At 39.1% G+C, this 19,772-nt stretch overlaps 1 protein-coding gene across 1 annotated transcript in view; it reads right to left on the bottom strand.

Annotated features, from left to right (window-relative positions):
- WDR36 (WD repeat domain 36) overlaps positions 1-19,260 on the bottom strand; it is a 32,987-nt gene extending 13,727 nt beyond the window's left edge. The window contains exons 1-16 of the mRNA XM_041399175.1: positions 19,077-19,260; positions 17,805-17,832; positions 14,882-14,982; positions 14,271-14,388; positions 13,247-13,379; positions 12,285-12,339; positions 11,619-11,751; positions 10,518-10,693; positions 9,912-10,032; positions 8,430-8,495; positions 7,435-7,518; positions 5,782-5,936; positions 4,159-4,273; positions 2,755-2,920; positions 2,384-2,492; positions 1,555-1,634 (exon numbers count right to left, since the gene is read on the bottom strand). Of these exons, the coding sequence (XP_041255109.1) occupies positions 1,555-1,634; positions 2,384-2,492; positions 2,755-2,920; positions 4,159-4,273; positions 5,782-5,936; positions 7,435-7,518; positions 8,430-8,495; positions 9,912-10,032; positions 10,518-10,693; positions 11,619-11,751; positions 12,285-12,339; positions 13,247-13,379; positions 14,271-14,388; positions 14,882-14,982; positions 17,805-17,832; positions 19,077-19,223 (1,787 nt within the window). The 5' untranslated portion in view covers positions 19,224-19,260. The remainder of the gene's footprint in view (positions 1-1,554; positions 1,635-2,383; positions 2,493-2,754; positions 2,921-4,158; positions 4,274-5,781; positions 5,937-7,434; positions 7,519-8,429; positions 8,496-9,911; positions 10,033-10,517; positions 10,694-11,618; positions 11,752-12,284; positions 12,340-13,246; positions 13,380-14,270; positions 14,389-14,881; positions 14,983-17,804; positions 17,833-19,076) is intronic.
- Between the last annotated feature and the right edge of the window lie 512 nt (positions 19,261-19,772).

Genomic DNA, 19,772 nt, shown 5'->3' with positions numbered 1-19,772 from the left:
ATTTACCTTCCTAGATTTAATCTTGACCTGAATTTCAGAGACAAGAGACAAAATATTTAAGTTTTTTTACATGTAAAAGAGAACTACTGTCAGACTGCTTTAAAAAATATTAAAAATAGATTCTTATTGTAAAGTATTATGTTATTGAAGAAATGAAAAACAGAAGAAACTGATATTAGTTAATGCTGCAATTTTTTTGTAGGCATATTACTTTGCAAGGAAAAGAGTGTTAGAAAGATGAAGACCAGAGTGCTAATTTCCTTCTCATCTATACTGGAAAGAAGACACTTAATATCCATCCTGTCCTATTTTGGACTAGTGGCTCTCATCATGCAAGAACAGGCCAATTGTTTGTTGAGATGCAATGCACTTCTGTCAACAAAAATAATCAACCAAACTGAAACCTTTCCGTTCCAGGCACAACCACCAGAGCTGCACACTGCACAGCACTACCTTAAATTAAAAAAAAAATAAAAATCTGATGCGCTGCTGAAAGAATGCACTGGCAGAACGCAAAGTTACTTCTCAGCTTGGCTTTTTTCCTGGGCTCCTGAACTTCTTGTGTGTACTTGCCTACTTCTCAGCCAAACTTTATTCTGGGAGAAGACTATTCATGGTGGATCACAAGAGAGTATTTTTGGCAGTTGCAAGTATAAACAAATGAAAAATATAACTGATGTAAAGCCTTGTTGTGTTGTTAAAATGAATGTAAGTGAAAACAGGCTTCTTTTTACAAAATCAACTGGAGTACTGATCCAACTCTGGGGCCCCCAGCACAAGACACATGAAATTAGAGCAGCTCCAGGAAAATGACTCAAGGTCTGGAACACATTTCCTATAAGGAAAATGAGAGAGCTGTGGTGTTCTTCACCCTGGAGAACAGAAGGCTCTGGAAGAGACAACCTTGTGGCCTCTCAATACTTAAAGGGAGCTTACAATGAAGACTCAAGAGAGACTTTTTAACAGGGCCTGTGGTGACAGAACAAGGGGCAGCAGCTTTGAACTGAAAGGCCATGGGTTTAGATTGGATGTAGGGCAGAATTTTCTTATGATGAGGGTGGTTGAGGCACTGGAACAGGCTGCATAAACAAGTAGTGTATGGCCCAGCCCTGGAGGTGTTCAAGGCGAAGCCAGGGCTCTGAGTAACCTGATCTAGTGAGAAAAGTTCCTTTCCACATCAAGACAGTTGGACTAGATCTTTGCTTCCAACTCCAACCACTCTTTGATCCTATGAAGACTTCAGCATATCACAGTGCAATTCACCTTAAACAATCTCTTGCCCTTTAGATTACAGTGCTGCTTCCAGACAAAGAACAAATTCACACTCATTCACAGTACATGGAAACTCCAGGAGTCATCAACAGATCCTCAGGACAGCATTACACTGACCCAGAAAAAGACACACACTGATCACAATTAAAATAGTGGGCAGAATTGTTTTGTTATGTGCAACTTCGAATGTCACATCTGGTGACAGATAATCAAGCCAGAAAGCTTTCTGCCATTTATCAGAAAGGGGATTATTTCTTCTGCTGTGTTTTTTAACTGACTCACCATCCAGAGGGAAGGTCCCAAGTCTTAATGGAACAGTCCATTGATGAAGTTATCAGCCAACGACCATCAGGACTGAAAGTCTAAAATAAAGTAGTCAATTTAATGGCACAAGAAATAAGCCAGTCCCCACAGGAGGCCCTAAAACCCAGGTGAAATGGTATGGCCATAAGCCAAAACTGACAATAACACTACTGGAAGTGAAGAAAGAACAAAACCAGAAGCTTTTTAAGAAGAGGCTCAAACATAAAACAAAAGATGTATCTCACTGTCAGTCAAAGTGCTTCAGTCCCCACTTTTATGTTCATGGTGGAAACCTATTTCTAACCAAAAAGTTGAGTAAGTCAAGTAAATACTATTTTAGTAGCATTTATAAATAAATTTGAAGCTAAAAACTATTTCAATGAACACTACAATGAACTTACATAAGATGTAATTAAGGAATTATCAATGTGCTGCATAATCTCAGATCTGTTTTCGGTTTGTTCATCTTTTTTATATACACAGCTGAGATTTCTGCATAATTTTGCTCCTCAATGCAGTTTTCATTATTCCCAGTACTTTGTTTTGTTTGACCCCCAAACCAGCTTATTGTTATAGTTAAAAGTTATAGTTAAATCACAAAGCACATTAAAAAATAGATGGCAATTTGACCACCTTGCATTTCCAAACTAACATGACTAAAAGTGCTGTGGAGCTGAACTACAGCTTTACTGTTCACAGAGTGAACATAATTCCCAATGATTTAATACATGCAGAGAAATCCACCATCTGTAAAATCTGTTAGGTACCTGTGTACGGCACCTGTTACAGGCAAGAAGTTAACAATTACCATGTCATTAATCCGTCCATGATGTCCTGAGAATGTCCTGACAATCTTCCTGGTTTCTATATCCAAAACACTAATAGTGAAGTCATCAAAGGCAATTCCCAGAATACCACTGCCAAGAAACATCAACACACATAAGGGAATACTCAAGGGACAAAAAAATAAAAACATCCTAACATTGCTCCAGGTATCTTTTATCCTAAAAATAACAAGTCTTACAAGTCTTTCAGTCTAATAAAATGTCATGTCATCCTCTGTCTACTAGTCAGTTGTATTTCAAAGCATTAGAAGTACAATTTCTAATATATTCTAATTAAGAGTACTGGCTGCCATTCTAGATAAGTATGTTCACCAAACACTGTACACATTCTTACCTGTCTCTGTGAAGCAGAATTCCACTTGGAGAAGAAGAAAGTTCAGTGGAATAAACCAGATCTTTCATTTTGAATTTCCAAAATTTAATCAATCCTTCACTACCAGCTGTGATTATTAGCTGGTTCAATCCATCCACAGCTACCCCTCTAATGGCCCCTTCATGTGCTGCAAATCAAGAGAAAAGAGTATTATTTCAGAATTTAAACTTAGTACAGAAATTTAGCTGAATGCCAAACACTATTTTGTTTATCTTTGCCTGACTACAATGAATGATCAGCAAGTATATGACAATTTGAAAGCCACTTGACAAGATGCTCCAACATTAGATTTTTTTTATCTCTACAGAAACCAAATTGATTTCAAGTAAACACCTAGAATACAAGTAAGAAGTGCAATTGAAGCTGAGTGTTAGCTCTTATTTCTGTTTTCAGTTTGGGGAGCTTTTTGTGATTGTGAGATTTGAGGGACTTTTGGAATCACTTAAGGGATGCCTCCAAGAAGAACTACCACTCCAGACAAAATGTACAACTTCAGTCCAGGCACAAAGTCTGGGAGTTTTCCAAAGCTACTTCACACAGCAATGTAAAGACTACACATAGCTCCTCTAGTTTTGTATCAATTTTATTTCTTAATCTATACCTAGGGCTACTGGCCAGTAAGCAAAATTAGAACTTTCATCCCACTATCAATCAATGATTTTATAAAGAGACCACTTCATGTTTGCTAAGCTAGATGGCTTTTAGAAATCCAGTAAGTCTTAAGGGCTCAGGCAGGACTCTTTCCTTGTTTCTAAAACAAAAAAAACCCCATGTTTTGGCACCATGAGTGCCAAAAAAACATATAAGAGAGTATGTGAAATATACACAAAATATATATGTATGACATACATATGTGTTCAACTCTAAAAGGGAATGTCAGGGCACAGTCACATTACGTCCTAAATTTGCAGCTGGTTAATAAAAAATAACACCAGATGCAAAGAGCTGAACTTGCTTAGGACTTCAATTTTCCTTTCATTTCTAAGCAGGGGGCACAAAACAGATGGGAAAATTTATCTAGGAGACAGAACCCTATAAAACAAGAAGCCAAATACTGGAAATATGACTATCTCAAAAAGACCAGAGGCCAGAGCATCTCATTTAAGTGCTAATCATCATGGTAACTAACAATTTTGTTTTAAAAAAACAAGGATATGCTAACATCAGAGCTGTCAAAATTATCAAAAGATCCTGTCCTTCAAGTCAGGTTTCTGACTGCAAGATAGGACAGGGCAGCACAATTAGAAAAACTGAAATGCATCCTAAATTCAACTCAGAACCTACACTGAATTTTCATAATGGCAGAACACGAGGTGACTACTGTTCTGTTAAGTGCCAGTATGTTGGAATTTTAGGAGCTCTTACCTGTTTCTTTGCCATAATGCCCTCTGTGAATGCCAGACTGCATGTTATACACATCTACCCGTCCAGTTGACATCCCAATTACAGCGAAGTTACCACACGAGGTTATGTCAACTGCCTTTCAAGGGAATTAAAAAAAAAAATCAATCAGTAACACAAAGCACCTAAGAAAACCATTCTTTAGGTGTCTGTCAGTTAGTGAAGTTGTTAGAAGTACACAGCATATTGTGAATACAAAACACTAACATGTTTTTTGAGGAAACCTGCACAAAACAAACAAATTGCATCTCAAGAAAGCAGAGGGAGAAGCTCTTAAAATGAGCAAATAGTCAACATGTAATAAATATGGCAATGCATGGTTGTGAAAGATAATGAAATCCTAGCTTAGTAACATCCATTAGAAGCCATAGGTAATATTATCAGCACTGTCAAATAATAAAGATTGCCACAAATTCAGTCCTTAAGCCCAACTGTAAGCATGGCAACTGCATGCCTTGTTCAATGCCCATGTTATCAATAACCACCCAAATTAGGGTGAGGTCACAGAGAGTTTAAATAGGAAGAAACAAAGAAACAATGGTCTAGATGTCTTTGGAAAGATACAGTCCAAAGAATCTAGTAGTCAAAAGAAAACTCGGTATTTACAATTTAATTTACCTAACACCTAACTACTCAGCAAAATGTAAAAAAAAGATGTATCACAAGACACAGGAGTTGCATGAACCCCTAGTAAATCAGGTGTGCCACAGCAATTCCTCCTTTAAAAAGCTGGTAAACTTCAGCAAACATTTGTTTCATCCCCTTCACTGTGTGTTTGACACAATGTCATTGTGTCCAGCTCAAGTTTTCAAGTATTTTTGAGGTGATATCCTTGTTGCAATTTGGAAATACATTTCCCCATACTGCCAAAAAAAGCCCAGAATCTTCAGCAATCTGCATTCTCAGAGTAAGTTAATCAGCACAGGCATACAAACACCTCTACAACGCTGTGACAGACTAAAGGTAAACACCAACCACTGTAGCTATGATATTATGAAAAATCCTTTGCTGGGATTTTTCTTCTCCTGAGAAGCTGAGGAGCCTCAGGAGAGAAATGTAAACAATTACTGTCTGCTGCTGTGGAATGCAACAGGTGCATCTGTGATTGGTGCATGCAGGTTGTTTTCCATTGATGACAAATCACAGCCACCTGTGCCAAAGCTGTGAGCAGTCACAGGATTTTGTTATTCTGTTCTGTTCTTGTTGTAGCCTGCTGACCACTCTGTTCCTTTAGGATAGTCTTAATGTAGCATTTTAATATAATATTTTACATAATAAATCAGCCTTCTGAAATGGAGTCAAGCCTCGTGTCTCAACACACGGAGAGTTCGTCACAACAAACCACCTCTCTGAGCCAGAAAGTAAGTGCATTTAACCCAAATGTTTAGGGAAAAAGAACAGCTTTTCGTAAGACCGTAAGCATTACAAACAAGCTCACTGGACATGGTGAGCTGGCAGAAAGGACTCTGGAAGCAACTAAACACATCTAGACCACGCTTTTTCATTCTAAGCATTATTTCTGTACCAACAGGAATCAAAATTGCATACAGCGTGAATGTGAAGAAATCTTATCCTAAATAAACTTACTGTTGCATATATGTCAATAGGTTTGTGTTTGCTAAATTCTTCTGGCCTCAGTTTATGAGCTCCCATGGAGGTTTTCTGATAGTTCCAGGTTGTACAGGTTATATACCCCTGATGGCAGGCAACAATACCATCCCAGTCACTCTGATGTGCCACCTCTGCAAGGTAACACAGAGTCCTTTTAGAAACAGTAATTCTAAAGTCAAACTTCAGCTCTCCTGATATTTTAAAGTACCTTTAGACAGAACATTTCATATTTAGTGTTCTTGTTGCACACTCAAAAGGCTAACACTCCAAAGTACCACTGGGCAAACAATTGTACATGTGTGCATGTAACTAAAATGTTAAAACAAAACCTCAAGCATTGTTTTGTATGTTACGCTTTGTGTCTTAGCCTATTTTGACCTCCACAGTTTGAAACACATATTTCAATGTAAACATTTTAAACAGGTTTAAATGGTTTACACTGCTCAGTCTGTACACATTTCCAGCTGAGTGTCTTTAACTTTTTCTTCAGATGTTGAAGCAGCAGAAGCCACCAGATAATGTCAGGTTTAAGAGCTACATCTGCTCCATATAGCAAAATACTTCTTTTGCATTTTCAGGAAAACTGTCTATCAAAAGCTCAGTATCCACACTTTGTGGTCAAATATGATATATAGAGATCCAAATAATGAGCAAGTTTGATTTTTTTTTTTCTGGAAATTTTAAAAAATTGAGAGCTTGAAACTAGTTATTTTTAGAACTTCAAAGATTAAAACAAGATACAAATTGGTTCACTTAAATGAACAAAGAGAACAAAGAAGCAACTCTAAAATGTATTTAAGTAAGTAAGTATTTAAGTACATATTTACTTAAGTAAATAAGTGGAGATTTTAAGTCTTCAAACACAGGCAGCTCTAATATTAATTTCAAAATTAATTAGTTTTAAATATAAATCTTAAAAATATACACACATACTTGCAACAAGAGTGTACACAGTCTATATACCACAGAAGTCAAATGGCTCCATAAAATTGTAAATCCAGATCTTTCAACATAGGAAACAATAAAACATCCTCAGAAAAGAAAATACCTACACTTTTGACAAAAGAGATTTCAAGTCTGAAGAGGTGGTCATTAATTCAAAGAAGCACATTTTGATGAAGCAAAGATAATGTAACTCTGCCTAAAGAAGTTAAGATGCATTATTTGCATACTGAATTACAAACGAATGGATTACTTGAAATTCAGCCTTAAAAAATGACTCAAATAAATGTACTGAGGACTCAAAATCAACGGTAAGTGTAACTAAGACTTCCTCAGCTGACGAAGATCATCCTCCACCTAGCTGCTGGCTCTGCAGCCTGGAATAATACAGTAGATTTTGGCTCCCAAAAATCTACTGTATTATTCCAGGCTGCAAAATTCTCTCTTCAAGCCAAGAGCCAGATAAGGATGTTTTAACATAATATGTTCTTTTTGAGATATTGGAATAATTTACCAAGTCAAACGCAATTTTTAACTGTCACTCAGTAGCTCATGAAAGGCCACAGAATAATCTAGATATAGCATGTGCTTCCAAAACAATAGCATTTTGAGGGTTAAAAATTGAAATTAATACATGAAGATAATATATTCACATTTAGTTTGTAACCTATGTCAAAGACCACTCACCTGAAGCAAAGGCTGTAATTGGTGGAAGTGCCATCGTATCCAGCTTAAGGCCTTTCTTTTTTGATTTCTTTTTATTAATTGAACCTTAAAAATAGACATTAAGGGCGTGAGTCTCATTGTCAGAACTGAGAATGATTTAAAAGGGACTATTAACAAAATGCAAATATCCTTTTAAATTTAGAAACATTTGGCTTAAATAAACACATCCCTGTTCCCTACATTTGTAGAGCTAAGAACACTAAGTTTCTGTTAAAATTCATGTAATGCTGAGCAAATCACCAGCCTTTTACATTAACAGCTCAATCCACTTGTTCCATGATCTTGTGCTGAAATCCTAGGCAAAGGTTCTCCCATCACAGCTAAAAACACGGTCCTATAGACATAACTATATAAAGCAATAAACAGCACTCAGACCTTTCAGTAAACAAAGAATCTTGAATTTCAAATTTATGCCCAAATTCATTTTTACGCATCTTTTTAAACAGGTCCAAATACATATATAACATGGACAGACAGGTAAAACTAAGAGTTATTTTAATCTTTCTGATGCTTGCTCAGCCAAATGGTAGTGTTCCTTACCCATGGCATGACGTGCAAGATGTGTTTAAGTCAAACTCTACACTGAATCAAAGGAACTCAAGCCAAGAAGTAAGAATTGGCTAACAATTTAGTCAATTGAACAGAATGGAAACAGGGTAAACAGCTGCAGTTACGTATGCTGAAATGTCAGCTACTGTTTTACATATTTTTAATACAGAAATCATGCACAGTATTTCCCACAGTGAATTAACATATACTGCCAGGATCAGAAATCTCTTTTTTAATGTATAATCAAATATGAGCATACACTTACTGCAGAAAGGACTGAGTTTGCAGAATACCTGAGGTTATTAGCTTTTATAGAACACTTGAAGTGAAAATAAGGCCTGACTGATGTTTACATAAATGCTTTTCTGGCCTTTCACCCGTGTTTGTACTTTGACTGAGATACTTACCACGTCCTAAACTTTTATTGAACTTCTCATGTACTGTTGAAAAAGATTGCAATGTTCCATCTTGACCTAAGAAAGCATTAGCACAGACCAGTGAAGGGCAAAAATCAACTTTACTCATAAGCTGTTTGGGCAAGCAGAGTCAAAGGTAAGCAATAAGCAACTTCAAACACTATAATAAGATATTTACTAAAAATTCTAGTCCAAGAATAAATATAGATACACTCTAAGTGGCAGAACTAATGGAGCCTAATTTTCTATGGCCTACACCCCATTCCTGCAACTCTGCCCCACACATTATCAGACTGACCCTCTCCACAGTCATCTTTTCTGTGTTAAATTCCTCTGACTCTGTAATGTCCATGACACTAATGAAATTTTATTAAGTTAATTTGAGGAGATGCCTCTTCTAAGGAAACCAGTAGCCCATGAAAGGCAACACCAATTCACTTCTGCTGCACAAATTTTGACCACTGTTTCAGAAAGGAGGGCAGAGCACTAGTCTCTCTGCACTGTAGATACATCAGATCTCAAAGGTTAAGACCCTTTTCATTGTAAAGGTTGTGTTTGTGCCCTCACCACTGAAAAAGGAAATGTCAAGATTTGTTAAGCAATACTTGATTAAGATTATGGTTTGTCTAGTGTGAGCTGAAATACAGACAATAACTCATTACAAGAATGCAGGTCACTAGCTGGATGGCCAGCAAGAGATTTTAGTACAGCCAGTGTAATGTTTTCAAAAGTAGGCCATACAGACAACTAATTTCTTAAGAGTAATTAGAGACCAGGTGGTGAGTCTCTATCATCCCATCACCTAAGTGGTCGTAAAACATGGTCTGCTCTAGCACTTCCCTCTCCTAAGGGGTCTTTTTAAATATGCTAGTTTCTAAGGAAGAGTAGTGACTTAAGCATTTTTTTTTACTTTTAGATGAATATCTCAGTAAAAAGCAACCTTTAAAATATATTATCACAGACACAAGTAAGCTGTAATATATTACAAGGACAGTGCAAGCCACAAAGCTTGCTCAAACTAGTGGAAAAAGTACTTACTAAAAATTAGTTACTAAATGCATTATGCTGCTTATTTTTCCCCTGCCACAACCACATTTTTCGAGTTGTTACAGGTTTCATTCTGACCAGCTAATACTTGCTCAGAAGATAACAAAAACATTTTTATTCATCAAATATATAAATATGGATGATAAGAGCAGCTCCTTTGCTATTCTGTTTTCAAGTACTCTTCAGCATGCTGATATGTTACTCTAGGGAAACACTAATTTCCTACTAGAGTAGGAAAACTCTAGTGAAACACTTTGTAACAGCAATAAATTACACTGTTTATGTTAGCTACTTACCATGTTTCATAAACACATTACACAACACCTGAAATATAACTTAGTATATTAATAAAACAAAGACACTTATATCTGCACATTTTCTTTATCACAACAAGAAACCAGACTGAAGAAGAATGGAGATTGATACCTGCACTAAGAATTTGCTCTCCATTTTGCCCATGATATCTGATTTTTGTTGGTGGTGCGCTGTGTCCCATTCGGCTTCTCAATATGCGACCTGTACCACCAGGCCCATCAAAAATCCAAACCTGCATCCCAAAATAAACAGAAAAAAAACAGGTTGATAAACACTGCCTTGCCAATAATTGCACCTCTTGTCAGCAGAACATGTTTATCTGGGAGCTGGTGCAGCCAACTTTACACACTGGCTTTCAGCCTTAACCCTAAAACTGGGAGCTTCCATCACATCACCTTATTTGTTTCCTGCTGTTCATTCTGCCCTTTCACCAAAACCTAGTGGCATCAGAGGACATGCAGCACCAGGGACTTTTATCAGCAGCAACTGCTTATGATGCAAAACATTATCAAAATGGATCAAGATTTAAGAGAATACTGGGATATAAAGTGTGGTTCTGGAAATGTGGAGCCAAAGCTTTGTTCCTCAAAGGTACTACAAAGGAGTAAATGAAGCAACGACGACACAGCAGCAAATCTTTAAACTACAGTCCAACTGAGACCAGCAACTTGAGTTTTGTTGTAATGGTTTCAGAGAGCAGCAGAGATTGCAACTCACCCGTAGAGCATTATCAGCACCATTAGTAATAAGAAGCGGCTCTCCAGGGACAAATGACATGCCAGCTATTGTTGTGGAATGGGCATCTTGCATCTGACACATCAGTTTCTTCTCTTCCAGGTCCCACAAAGCAATGTGTCCAACTGGGCTACCAGCTGCCATTACTGGGTGTCCATCTGCTCAAAAAAAAAAAGTTCAAAAGGTTTGCTTATTGACAATCAGCTCATCCCTACTGTCTTGTCACATCTTAAGACTGATGCTAGAAAAGTCTATAAGGAAAAAGAAATCTCAAGTTGATGCTAGAAATAATATAGGTTTTAACAGAAATATTGTAGTATGTCTATCAGAAAAGAAACTGAACACTGTGATTAAAAAAATACAACTTTTTCATATCAGAGAACAATAAAATCTCTAAATTCAGCAATCAGAGCTAGAGATTTTTCTTGAAAACACAACAAGTATTGACACAAAAAGGCTCTCTTTCTACTTCTCACAAGTCTTTCCACAATTTTCTCCAGTAGCATTCCTCCTCAACAGGGTCTGCACTCAATCTATATTCTGTTAAAATTCACAAGATTATTCAAATGAGAGATTAGATTCAGTATCAACAGCTCTGTAGGTAGGATCAACATTAAAGTAACTAGCTTTAATAATTAGGAGATGTTTGTTAGACAAGAAAAAGCTGTGAATACAAGATTCCCCCATAACAGCCGTTCAGTATTCACCCAACTGTTAACATTCTAACACTGGGAGGACAGACACTCCTGAGCAGCAAGTATGGACAGAGTAGGACGTACTGATCACAATACCTCTCACAATTGTGTACTGGGTTAGCTCTTAGCACACTGCAAACAAACTTTTCTTTTCAAGCATACTGTATGTCACTTTCTATGCAATAAGAACACAAGAAAATGCTATAAAACAGCTAGCATGATGAAAATGCATGATCTCGCTTATTGCTACCTTTTCTAGATGACCTTCAGCCTTTGAAAGCTGAAAGTCTCAGCACAAATTTGATTCTAAAATGTTTTATCACAAGCTGTTTTCCTGTTTCATTAGTGTGTTTTCATACATATTTTCACTAAAATCACTAGGATTTACCTGTACGAAAAGATATTGCTGTGATGGGACCCCAGTCCTGTTGAAATTTCATCAGAGTTTCATCAAACTTAATATTATGTACAATGATATGACCAGATACAAGGCCAACAGCAACAACATCCACTGCTGGAGCCTGCAAGAGATTAAAAAATTCTGTTTCAAGAAGCTGGGACTATGAAAAACAGAGCTTTTGCAAGTTTTATCCCTAGACAACTCTGACCATTTCCACCAGCTGTCATCAATGCTACTGATAACTTTTAACTTACTTTTATATCTAAAAAAAAAAACTATAGCAAATACATTACAAAATCTTTTACTAAATAAAAAAAAATCTACATTTTATCAAGCTCCAAAGCAAAACAAATTTGGCAAAAAACTACCAGTGTCATGAAGCTCCATGATACATGTGCATCTTGAAGATTCTGTGACTTCATGACATCATTCAGTGAAGACTATAGATACGATGAACACAAAACAGATAAGATGCCAAATGCAACAGAACTAGGAATAGAGGAAGAGCAGATAATAGACCTTCAGTCAAGAGAGGGTTACTACAATTACCTAGGACAATACATCCCGTCTTTACTGATGTCTTTTTAAACAGTATTTCACCTGCTGTTCTCAATCAGTTACATATGAAACTAAAAGATAACAAAAAATACTAACTTGTTCAAGAGTTGTGACTGCTAAGCCCCATCCTGGAAACGAGTACAAGAGTTTGCTGTAAAACAAACATTACAAACCCATAAATCAATTAACCCTTGAGGATTTTCCATGACACAATGGTTGCTTTATATGTATTTATACAGAAAAGAACATCAGCTTTCTGTTCTTATAAGTCAGATAAAAGTCAAAAAAAAAAAGCCTGTGATACTAAGAAGTAAGATTAAAAATAAAGTTATGGCTAAATTTTATTGAAAAAGCGGTATTGTGCATTAATATCACAACAGTGACATAACTACATGCCACGAACATATGAAACAAAAGGAATATCAGTGATATCATGGCAAGCTGAGTTAGGAGAATGAAACACTGATTTATGCAAGCTGACTTAACATGTATTTGCAGAACAAACATTAATATGCAGTGAAGCTCACCGTACCTGTAAATTTCATGATTTAGAAAAGCAGCTGTTCATGGTAGGAATGAAATAATGGAAATCATTATGGATGATGATCTACTGGGACATGCTCAGAGACAACTGCACGCCTATGCATCTCTTACCTGAATCTAAGACTCAAATGCTAGTAATTACCTCTACTCTACCTGCCAGCACTTCCTTGGACCCACAACAACCAAAAAAGTCAAGCTTGGAAAATGGAAGGCAGGAGGCCTGAACATGCTTTTACTATTATTTCAAAAGCTTTCACGTGAAAGCAATGTGATTCCAAGAAATTTAAAAAAAAAAAAATCCTGAACAACCCCTGACATTTTGCAAGATTACTCTCACAACATGCAACCTGAAAGGCATCAGCATTCAGGGAGCAGCAGCATTCCTAGTTCCTGGAAATATACCAACCGAAAACCTGTGCCAAGAGTCAGTAAAAGATTCCACACTTAACAGTACAATTTGCTGCCTACCAAACTACTTGGAGCATGAAGCATAGCCAAAGTATCAAGGATCTTACTTGGATCTTATATTCCATAGCTGCAAGGTTCCTTGTTCACTCCCAAGGAGAATTTTATTCAGATAGGTGCTGGGATGCAGAAGTGCAGAAACTGCAAAAGTGGCTTTATCAAAATCTATCTGAAGATATTCTTCTGCAAAAACAGCAAGAAACAGTGTTAGTGTGGCTACCCCTACAAATCTGCAGGCTTGTCATCCCTCTGCAAATGTAAAAGCAGGATAGATGTTTAACTCTTCAAATCCTGCAATTGGTTTTTCTTACATTAAAGGATTAGCTAATGTGTAACAGAAGAGCCTGAACTTCTTTATAATGTAAACATCTGTTGGCTTGAAGGTGTATTTTTTCCCTGTAAGTCTATCCAGTACAACAATACTGGCAATACCATATCTTTATCTGATTTATATCTTTCTGAGGGATTCCTGCCCCTGCCTGAGCACAACACCTCATCTGATTAGCATGCCTTTTGCTTGTTGTAGCAACTCCAAATCTCTAAAGCCTGGCTACAGACACTTTTGACAGCCAGCAAGCAGAGAATAACACTGGTCACACCAATGAATGCTTTCTAAAGAAACATGTTTGGGGCACTGAAGCACAATTTCACAAAGCACTTGACAACGGCATGAAAAGATGCTGACACACACAAAAAGATTATTCACTAGAATTTAGTCATATCCAGTCTGCTAGATATCAAGGAATTACAAGAATTAGAAATAATGCCAAAGCTGCTCTATCACAGCCTTTATGAGAAAATTGAATACTAAAATGTAATTTTCATATAATCATTCTCTTTTACATCTACACAGAATTTTACTGAGCCTTTGCACGTGGCAGAGTATCCACTCATGAAACTACTGCAGGATTAGGACTTCAGATCAACAACTAATTAGCACGATCATTTAAGAATTTTCTTTTTTAAGAATAAATTGCTTCTGAATGTGTGCATTTAAAAAAACCCTTTCTTCTTAATTACTGACTTTCTTACAGTGCTATCCTAAAAAGCAGCAACAAAAATAAAATCTCTCACCTTCTGACTGTATATTCCAAACAATAAGGACATTATCAACATCCACAGAGATGACATGATCACCAAAAGGCTGTAGAAGGTGTATCCTTGCCTTGTGGCCTTCATAGGTATGAACCACCTATAATTTCAAAATAGAAATGCTTCTAATAAGCTGTTAAGGTAGAATATCATGTTAACATAATACTTGAGGACAGCTAAAAGGTGTCAGCAACAAGTTCAAATAAAATTCACGGAAAGGCCACACAACTCGAAATGCAAGAGAGATAGTTATATCTGATATTTAAAACTGTTTCCAAAAAATATGCTACCCAAGTATTTTTAATTATTTATTTTCAATTAATTTAGCTTACATGAATTGATGACTTTTTAAATCTTTAAATAGCTACACTATTATTCTAAGTAATATGCAAAACACAGTTCAGCATTATGGAATTAGCTCTTACATTCTTCCAGTTTAAGCTTTTAACTCCATATTCTACAGCTCATTTCCCTAAAACTGAAGGTACCAAACAGCTACAGAAATAGGCATTCATAGAAAATTAACTGCCTTGATGCCACACACACTACACAACTGTTTTGTACTAGTGAGTAATAAGTAAATTAATAGAAACCTCTTTGTTCCTGGCAAAAGCATGGAGAATATTGTCGTATGAAGCAAATATCAGCATGCGATCTGCTGCCAAACATGCGATGTCCTGTGGCAAAGTGTTACCTGTTGATCAAACAAAAGAAAAGTTAAACAAGTTTCAGGTTCCTAGCAAGAGAGAAAGCTTGACAGTGTATTTCTTTGGCATGGTGACCCACAAAGAAAGCCCTTTGTTCAAACACCATGTTGAATTTTAGAGAAATACACACATTTCAGAAGAATGCAAATATTACTACAAAACACTACATCAGTAGCAACATCATAAGTAAGATAAGACTGGTAGAACATAAGGTCGTTATTTTGAAAAACACAATAATAAATTAGTGATCTATCTCTATAAGTAAAGGTACATGTTACTTTTGTAAGGGCTGGAAACACAGATGATAAATCAAAGTCTCAGCATTAGCAATGCTTATTAGTTAAGTTAATAAGCAATGCTTATTAAGTTATAAGTTAGTGACCCACTCCTGCACCTATCTCCTGATCACACTGAGAATTTAATGCTCTAAGAATACATCTCATTCCCTATCTCATGACTGGTTCAAAAAGAGTATCTAATATTGGGATATTTACTTTACTAGCCTAAAAGGTAAAAGAATAAAGTTCCAGATCACACTGAGAAACTTCTGGTGTTGTCCCAAATAGTAGAAAAATTAAAAAAAAAACCAACCCCAAAAAAACCCTCTCAATAAGACTCTCAATAGTACTCTCAGTCCAAGGAAATATAAAAAATGTAAATTACTAAAGCACTTTACACATCTGCAGAGAAACATCAGGTCAAAAATCACTGTGCGAGTGCACCTATGATACTACCATGGCCACACAGCAGCCTTTCCCACAAAGGTGCTTTGTACTGTGAATTGTTAGTAGGCACATAGAAAACTGCACCCTCTGCTGTACTGCAGCAGAGCTTCAAAAGGAGGAACTAAAATAAGAACATAAAAGAAGGTAGCATGAGGTTCCATTTGTTTGAACATCTCTTCAGCACCTCTCAAGTGACTCGAGCTTACATCCAGGTTACAGACACCTGGTACTCCACAAGAGCTGGGTGCAAGGCTGCTTAGGCTAAGACAGTTTTAGGCAGACCCAAATTAAAAAGTTCAGAGCATCAACCACACAACATCAACAAACCAACAGCACCATAAAAAGAGAGGCACTGCATTCACTTTTTTCAATCACAGTTTTGTATGTAAACATCTCAATTTCTCAAAAAGCTTAGATGATTATATATGTAAGAAGATGCAGCCCACTGTAGAACAGAATATGCAATGTTTTAAAGATTTTGCAAGGTGAAAACAAAGTTAATGTGTTTACAGCTTTAAAAATGTACAGCTGATAATCTAAATCTAGTCCTGGTCATGTGACATTTATTCTCAAATTTACAGACGCTCTATTAATAGAAAACATTTTATATACCATATCTCTGTAAAAAACTTTGTGGTACATAGAGGTAAAGCCCTTACTTTTCAAGATAGAGTGCATCCCTCTGAACTGTGTAAGTGTCAAGTGAAAGGGAACTTTGGAAATCAACTGGTTCAACGTGCCACCAGCTCATCACAAAGTTTATCACCAGCACTTGATTGGGTTAGCTGCAGCTGTGCTCAGCTGAGTCTTGAACACTTGAACACTGTGGAAGGAGTTCTGCGCAAGGTCTACACTGTACCACAGTTACCCCTTCCAGACATTTTTCCAACCCTCCACTGTGACCCTCTCAAGATGCAATCTGTGGGTGTTGCCCCTTGCTGCTCTGTCTACCACTACCACCATCAGCACAAATCCAGCCCCACCATCCTACTGCCCTTCAGGCACACTCTGGGTCACCCTGAATTTTGCCCTTCTTAGCACTAGGCAGATCCAGTTCTCCAATGTCTCTTTTCAAACTGCTTGCTGTAGGCCCTGACACACTCTCCTGCTACTCAGCGTATCTCCTGCAGGAGAAAGGGGAGCTGTGGAAGGGACAGAACCACACTAACAGGGTGCTGCAGTCCAGGCACGGCCCCACCAGCGTGAGGTGCAGGGGGAGAACAGCTTTGCCTGATCTACTGGATGGATTCCTAATGAGGCTCGATACACAGCCTGCCTTACTCACAGCTCCAATGTTTTGGTCCACATTCAACCTGGCACCAGCACAGCCCCAGCTTCTCCCCAGCAGAATGCCATGAGCCAGTCAGTTCCCAGCTTGCTCCATCCCAGGTGCAGCAGGATTCTGCACTCATCCTTGATGGACTTGGCAATGCTTCTGTTGGCCCAGGATTCATGTTTTGCAACTCCTTCCTGGACTGAAACTTTGCCATTCTGGGTGTCAGCTACTCCTCCTAAAACAGCACCCTCTGCAAGCCTATCCTAGGGGTGCGTGCTGCCTCAGCACCCAGGCTGCTGGGGATGGTGTTGAAGAACGTGGGCCCTGCTGCTGACACCCAGAGTGCTCTGCCACCGAAGGCCAAGTGAATGTCAAGCCATCAATTCATATCCTTTGTATCCACCAGTACAACCAACTCCTAACACTCCCTGAAGGCATCCACACCTATTTTCTTCATGTAATTGTTTTCCTCCTAAAACAGCCTTCTAATAATCACAAAAACAGCAAAAAAGGGGTCTGAAATTAATAACTGAGCTTTATTCACTGTGCAATCCCTATGGCTTAGAAGTATTTTTGGAAGAACAAGATGGTAAGAACAGAATGTTCAAAAGGTATGCCTCTAAGAAAACTAACAGCAGTCTTATTTCCAAATTGGTATTTTAGATTTCTGAGACTCCTTTTAATATATTTCGGTGTAAATATTAGTAAGTACAATTTTTTTTTAGTTGAAAATTAAGTGCAGATGTCAGACATGTTTTTAAAAAAATCCCAACAAAATAAGAGGAATTAACTATTTATGAGTACTTACTCACAGCAACAATACCAAGCTTCTTCACCTGCAATGAAAATGTTAAAAAGGCATTTTTAGTGATTGGTTGCAATGAATTTGGTATAAACAAATTAAAAATTCTAGGAATTAACCTAGATCAGACAATGAATTTGATACTTCACAAACCAGGAAGACTATTCATCCCAGTTTAGAACACTGTCTGCTGAAAAACACATAGACAGCAGGTCAAAAGGAATGGGACAATGCATTTGCCAAAAGACAACTATTCACCAACATTAAGTTGTGCTTCCTGATGTATTTTACGCTAATGCACAGAAAACTTAAGGACATGTTAAGACACCCTGAGGAGCTTGGGTACCTTTGTTTCCACATCATATCTGCTGCTACCTTATTTTCACTACAACCACCCTGTATTCTAATGTTATCTCTGTTCACAGAGGTTTTGCTTTAGGTGCAAGCACCTAGCCATCTCTGCCCAGTGATGATCACTACTCTGCTTCAAAGGCTGTGAAGGACACTGATAGGAGTGAACGCTAAAAGGCGCCACAGAAGCACAGGAAGATCCCTGATGTCTGCACTCTGGTGCTCACAGTGCTCAGTTCTGCGTACTGTTTCCTATACAGTGAAAATGCTTTGATTGAGCCCAGGGAAGCCTCCCTCTTTTGAGGCATTCCAAACCCACCCAGACACGTTCCTCTGTAACCTGCTCTAGGTAACCATCCTTGGCAGGGGGGTTGGTCTGGGTGATCTCCAGAGATCCCTTCCAGCCTTAGGGGTTTATGATTCTACACGGCAAAAAACCAAGTCCGTATAACAGGCTTTCATCTTGCTGAACTCAACTATGCTTAGCCATTTTCATACAGGAGTTTTAATAGGATGTGACTGCCCCCCGCCCATAAAACGTAACCCTCAAACGCTAAACCAGAGCGGGTGAGCTTTAGTTTATCTTCTAATGAAGGAAAAGCTCCAGTACCTGGCGCTCCGGACAGATGGATTGCGCCGCATCGGCGAGCGCTGCCCACGTGGCTGAACAAGCTCATTCCCGGCCTGTTCAACGGGCAGCCTCCCTCTTTGCTCCCTCCCTCCCACCCCCCCCGGTCACCGCCGGCTGCAGAGGAGCGGCACCGGGGCGCCGCAGCCCCGCACACGCTCCAGCATCATGACGGCGAGGGCAGAGGAGGAGGGGAGGAAGAGACGGATCTTCCTGCACGGCCCCGGCCTCCCCACGGCAGGTGAGAGCGGGAAGGAGGCCAGGAAAAAGGAGCGGGGACCGGGACGCCGCGTACTCACATTGTAGGTGTGGACGCTGCGCCCGACGGCGGCGGCCACGTAGAATTCGCGGTGGCGGCCGTGATAGCGCAGGACGTGCGGGACGTGCCCGCTGAAGCGGCCGAGCACCCGGAACGCGGCGAAGAGCCCCGCACCCTCCCACGCCATCGCTCCGCACGTGTCCCCGTCCGTGTCCGCGTCCGCATCCGCCCGCAGGAAGCGCCCGCCCGCTTCCGCCGCCCCGCCCCGCCCCGCCGTGCGCCGCCGAAAGCGGCCCCCGCGCCCGCCGCCCCCGCGCTGCTGACCGCGGCCCCGCTCCGCACGCCGCGCACGGGCGCGATGCCGCGAACTGCCACAAACACTTCACGCGGTAGCGACTGCGCGTTTGGGGTTTTTTCCCCTTTTATTCTTCATTTTTGTATCCCCGTATCCCCTTTTATTCTTCATTTCGTTATCCCCTTTGCCCTCGCAAAGCACCAGGTCTGTTTGCGGGTGGCCCCGCCGCAGAGGCTGCAGCGGGGTGCGAAGTGAGCCCACCTCCGATGGCACATCCCGCGAGACACCAGCATCGGGAGCCTCTGAACTTCCCGAGGTGTCTGTTTTGAGGTTTTGTGGTGGTGGTAGTGTTGGCTTTGTATGTGGGCAGGTTTTTGTTTAGTCGGTTGGGTTTTTTCCCATTAAATTATGGATATTAAAAAAAAATACCAACCCGCAGGA

This window comes from Onychostruthus taczanowskii, unplaced genomic scaffold (genome assembly GCF_017590055.1).
Source record: "Onychostruthus taczanowskii isolate IOZ18803 unplaced genomic scaffold, ASM1759005v1 scaffold158, whole genome shotgun sequence".
NCBI classification, from domain to species: domain Eukaryota; kingdom Metazoa; phylum Chordata; class Aves; order Passeriformes; family Passeridae; genus Onychostruthus; species Onychostruthus taczanowskii.
Note: the sequence above shows the minus strand (reverse complement) of the source record. Positions and strands in the feature narration are given on the sequence as shown.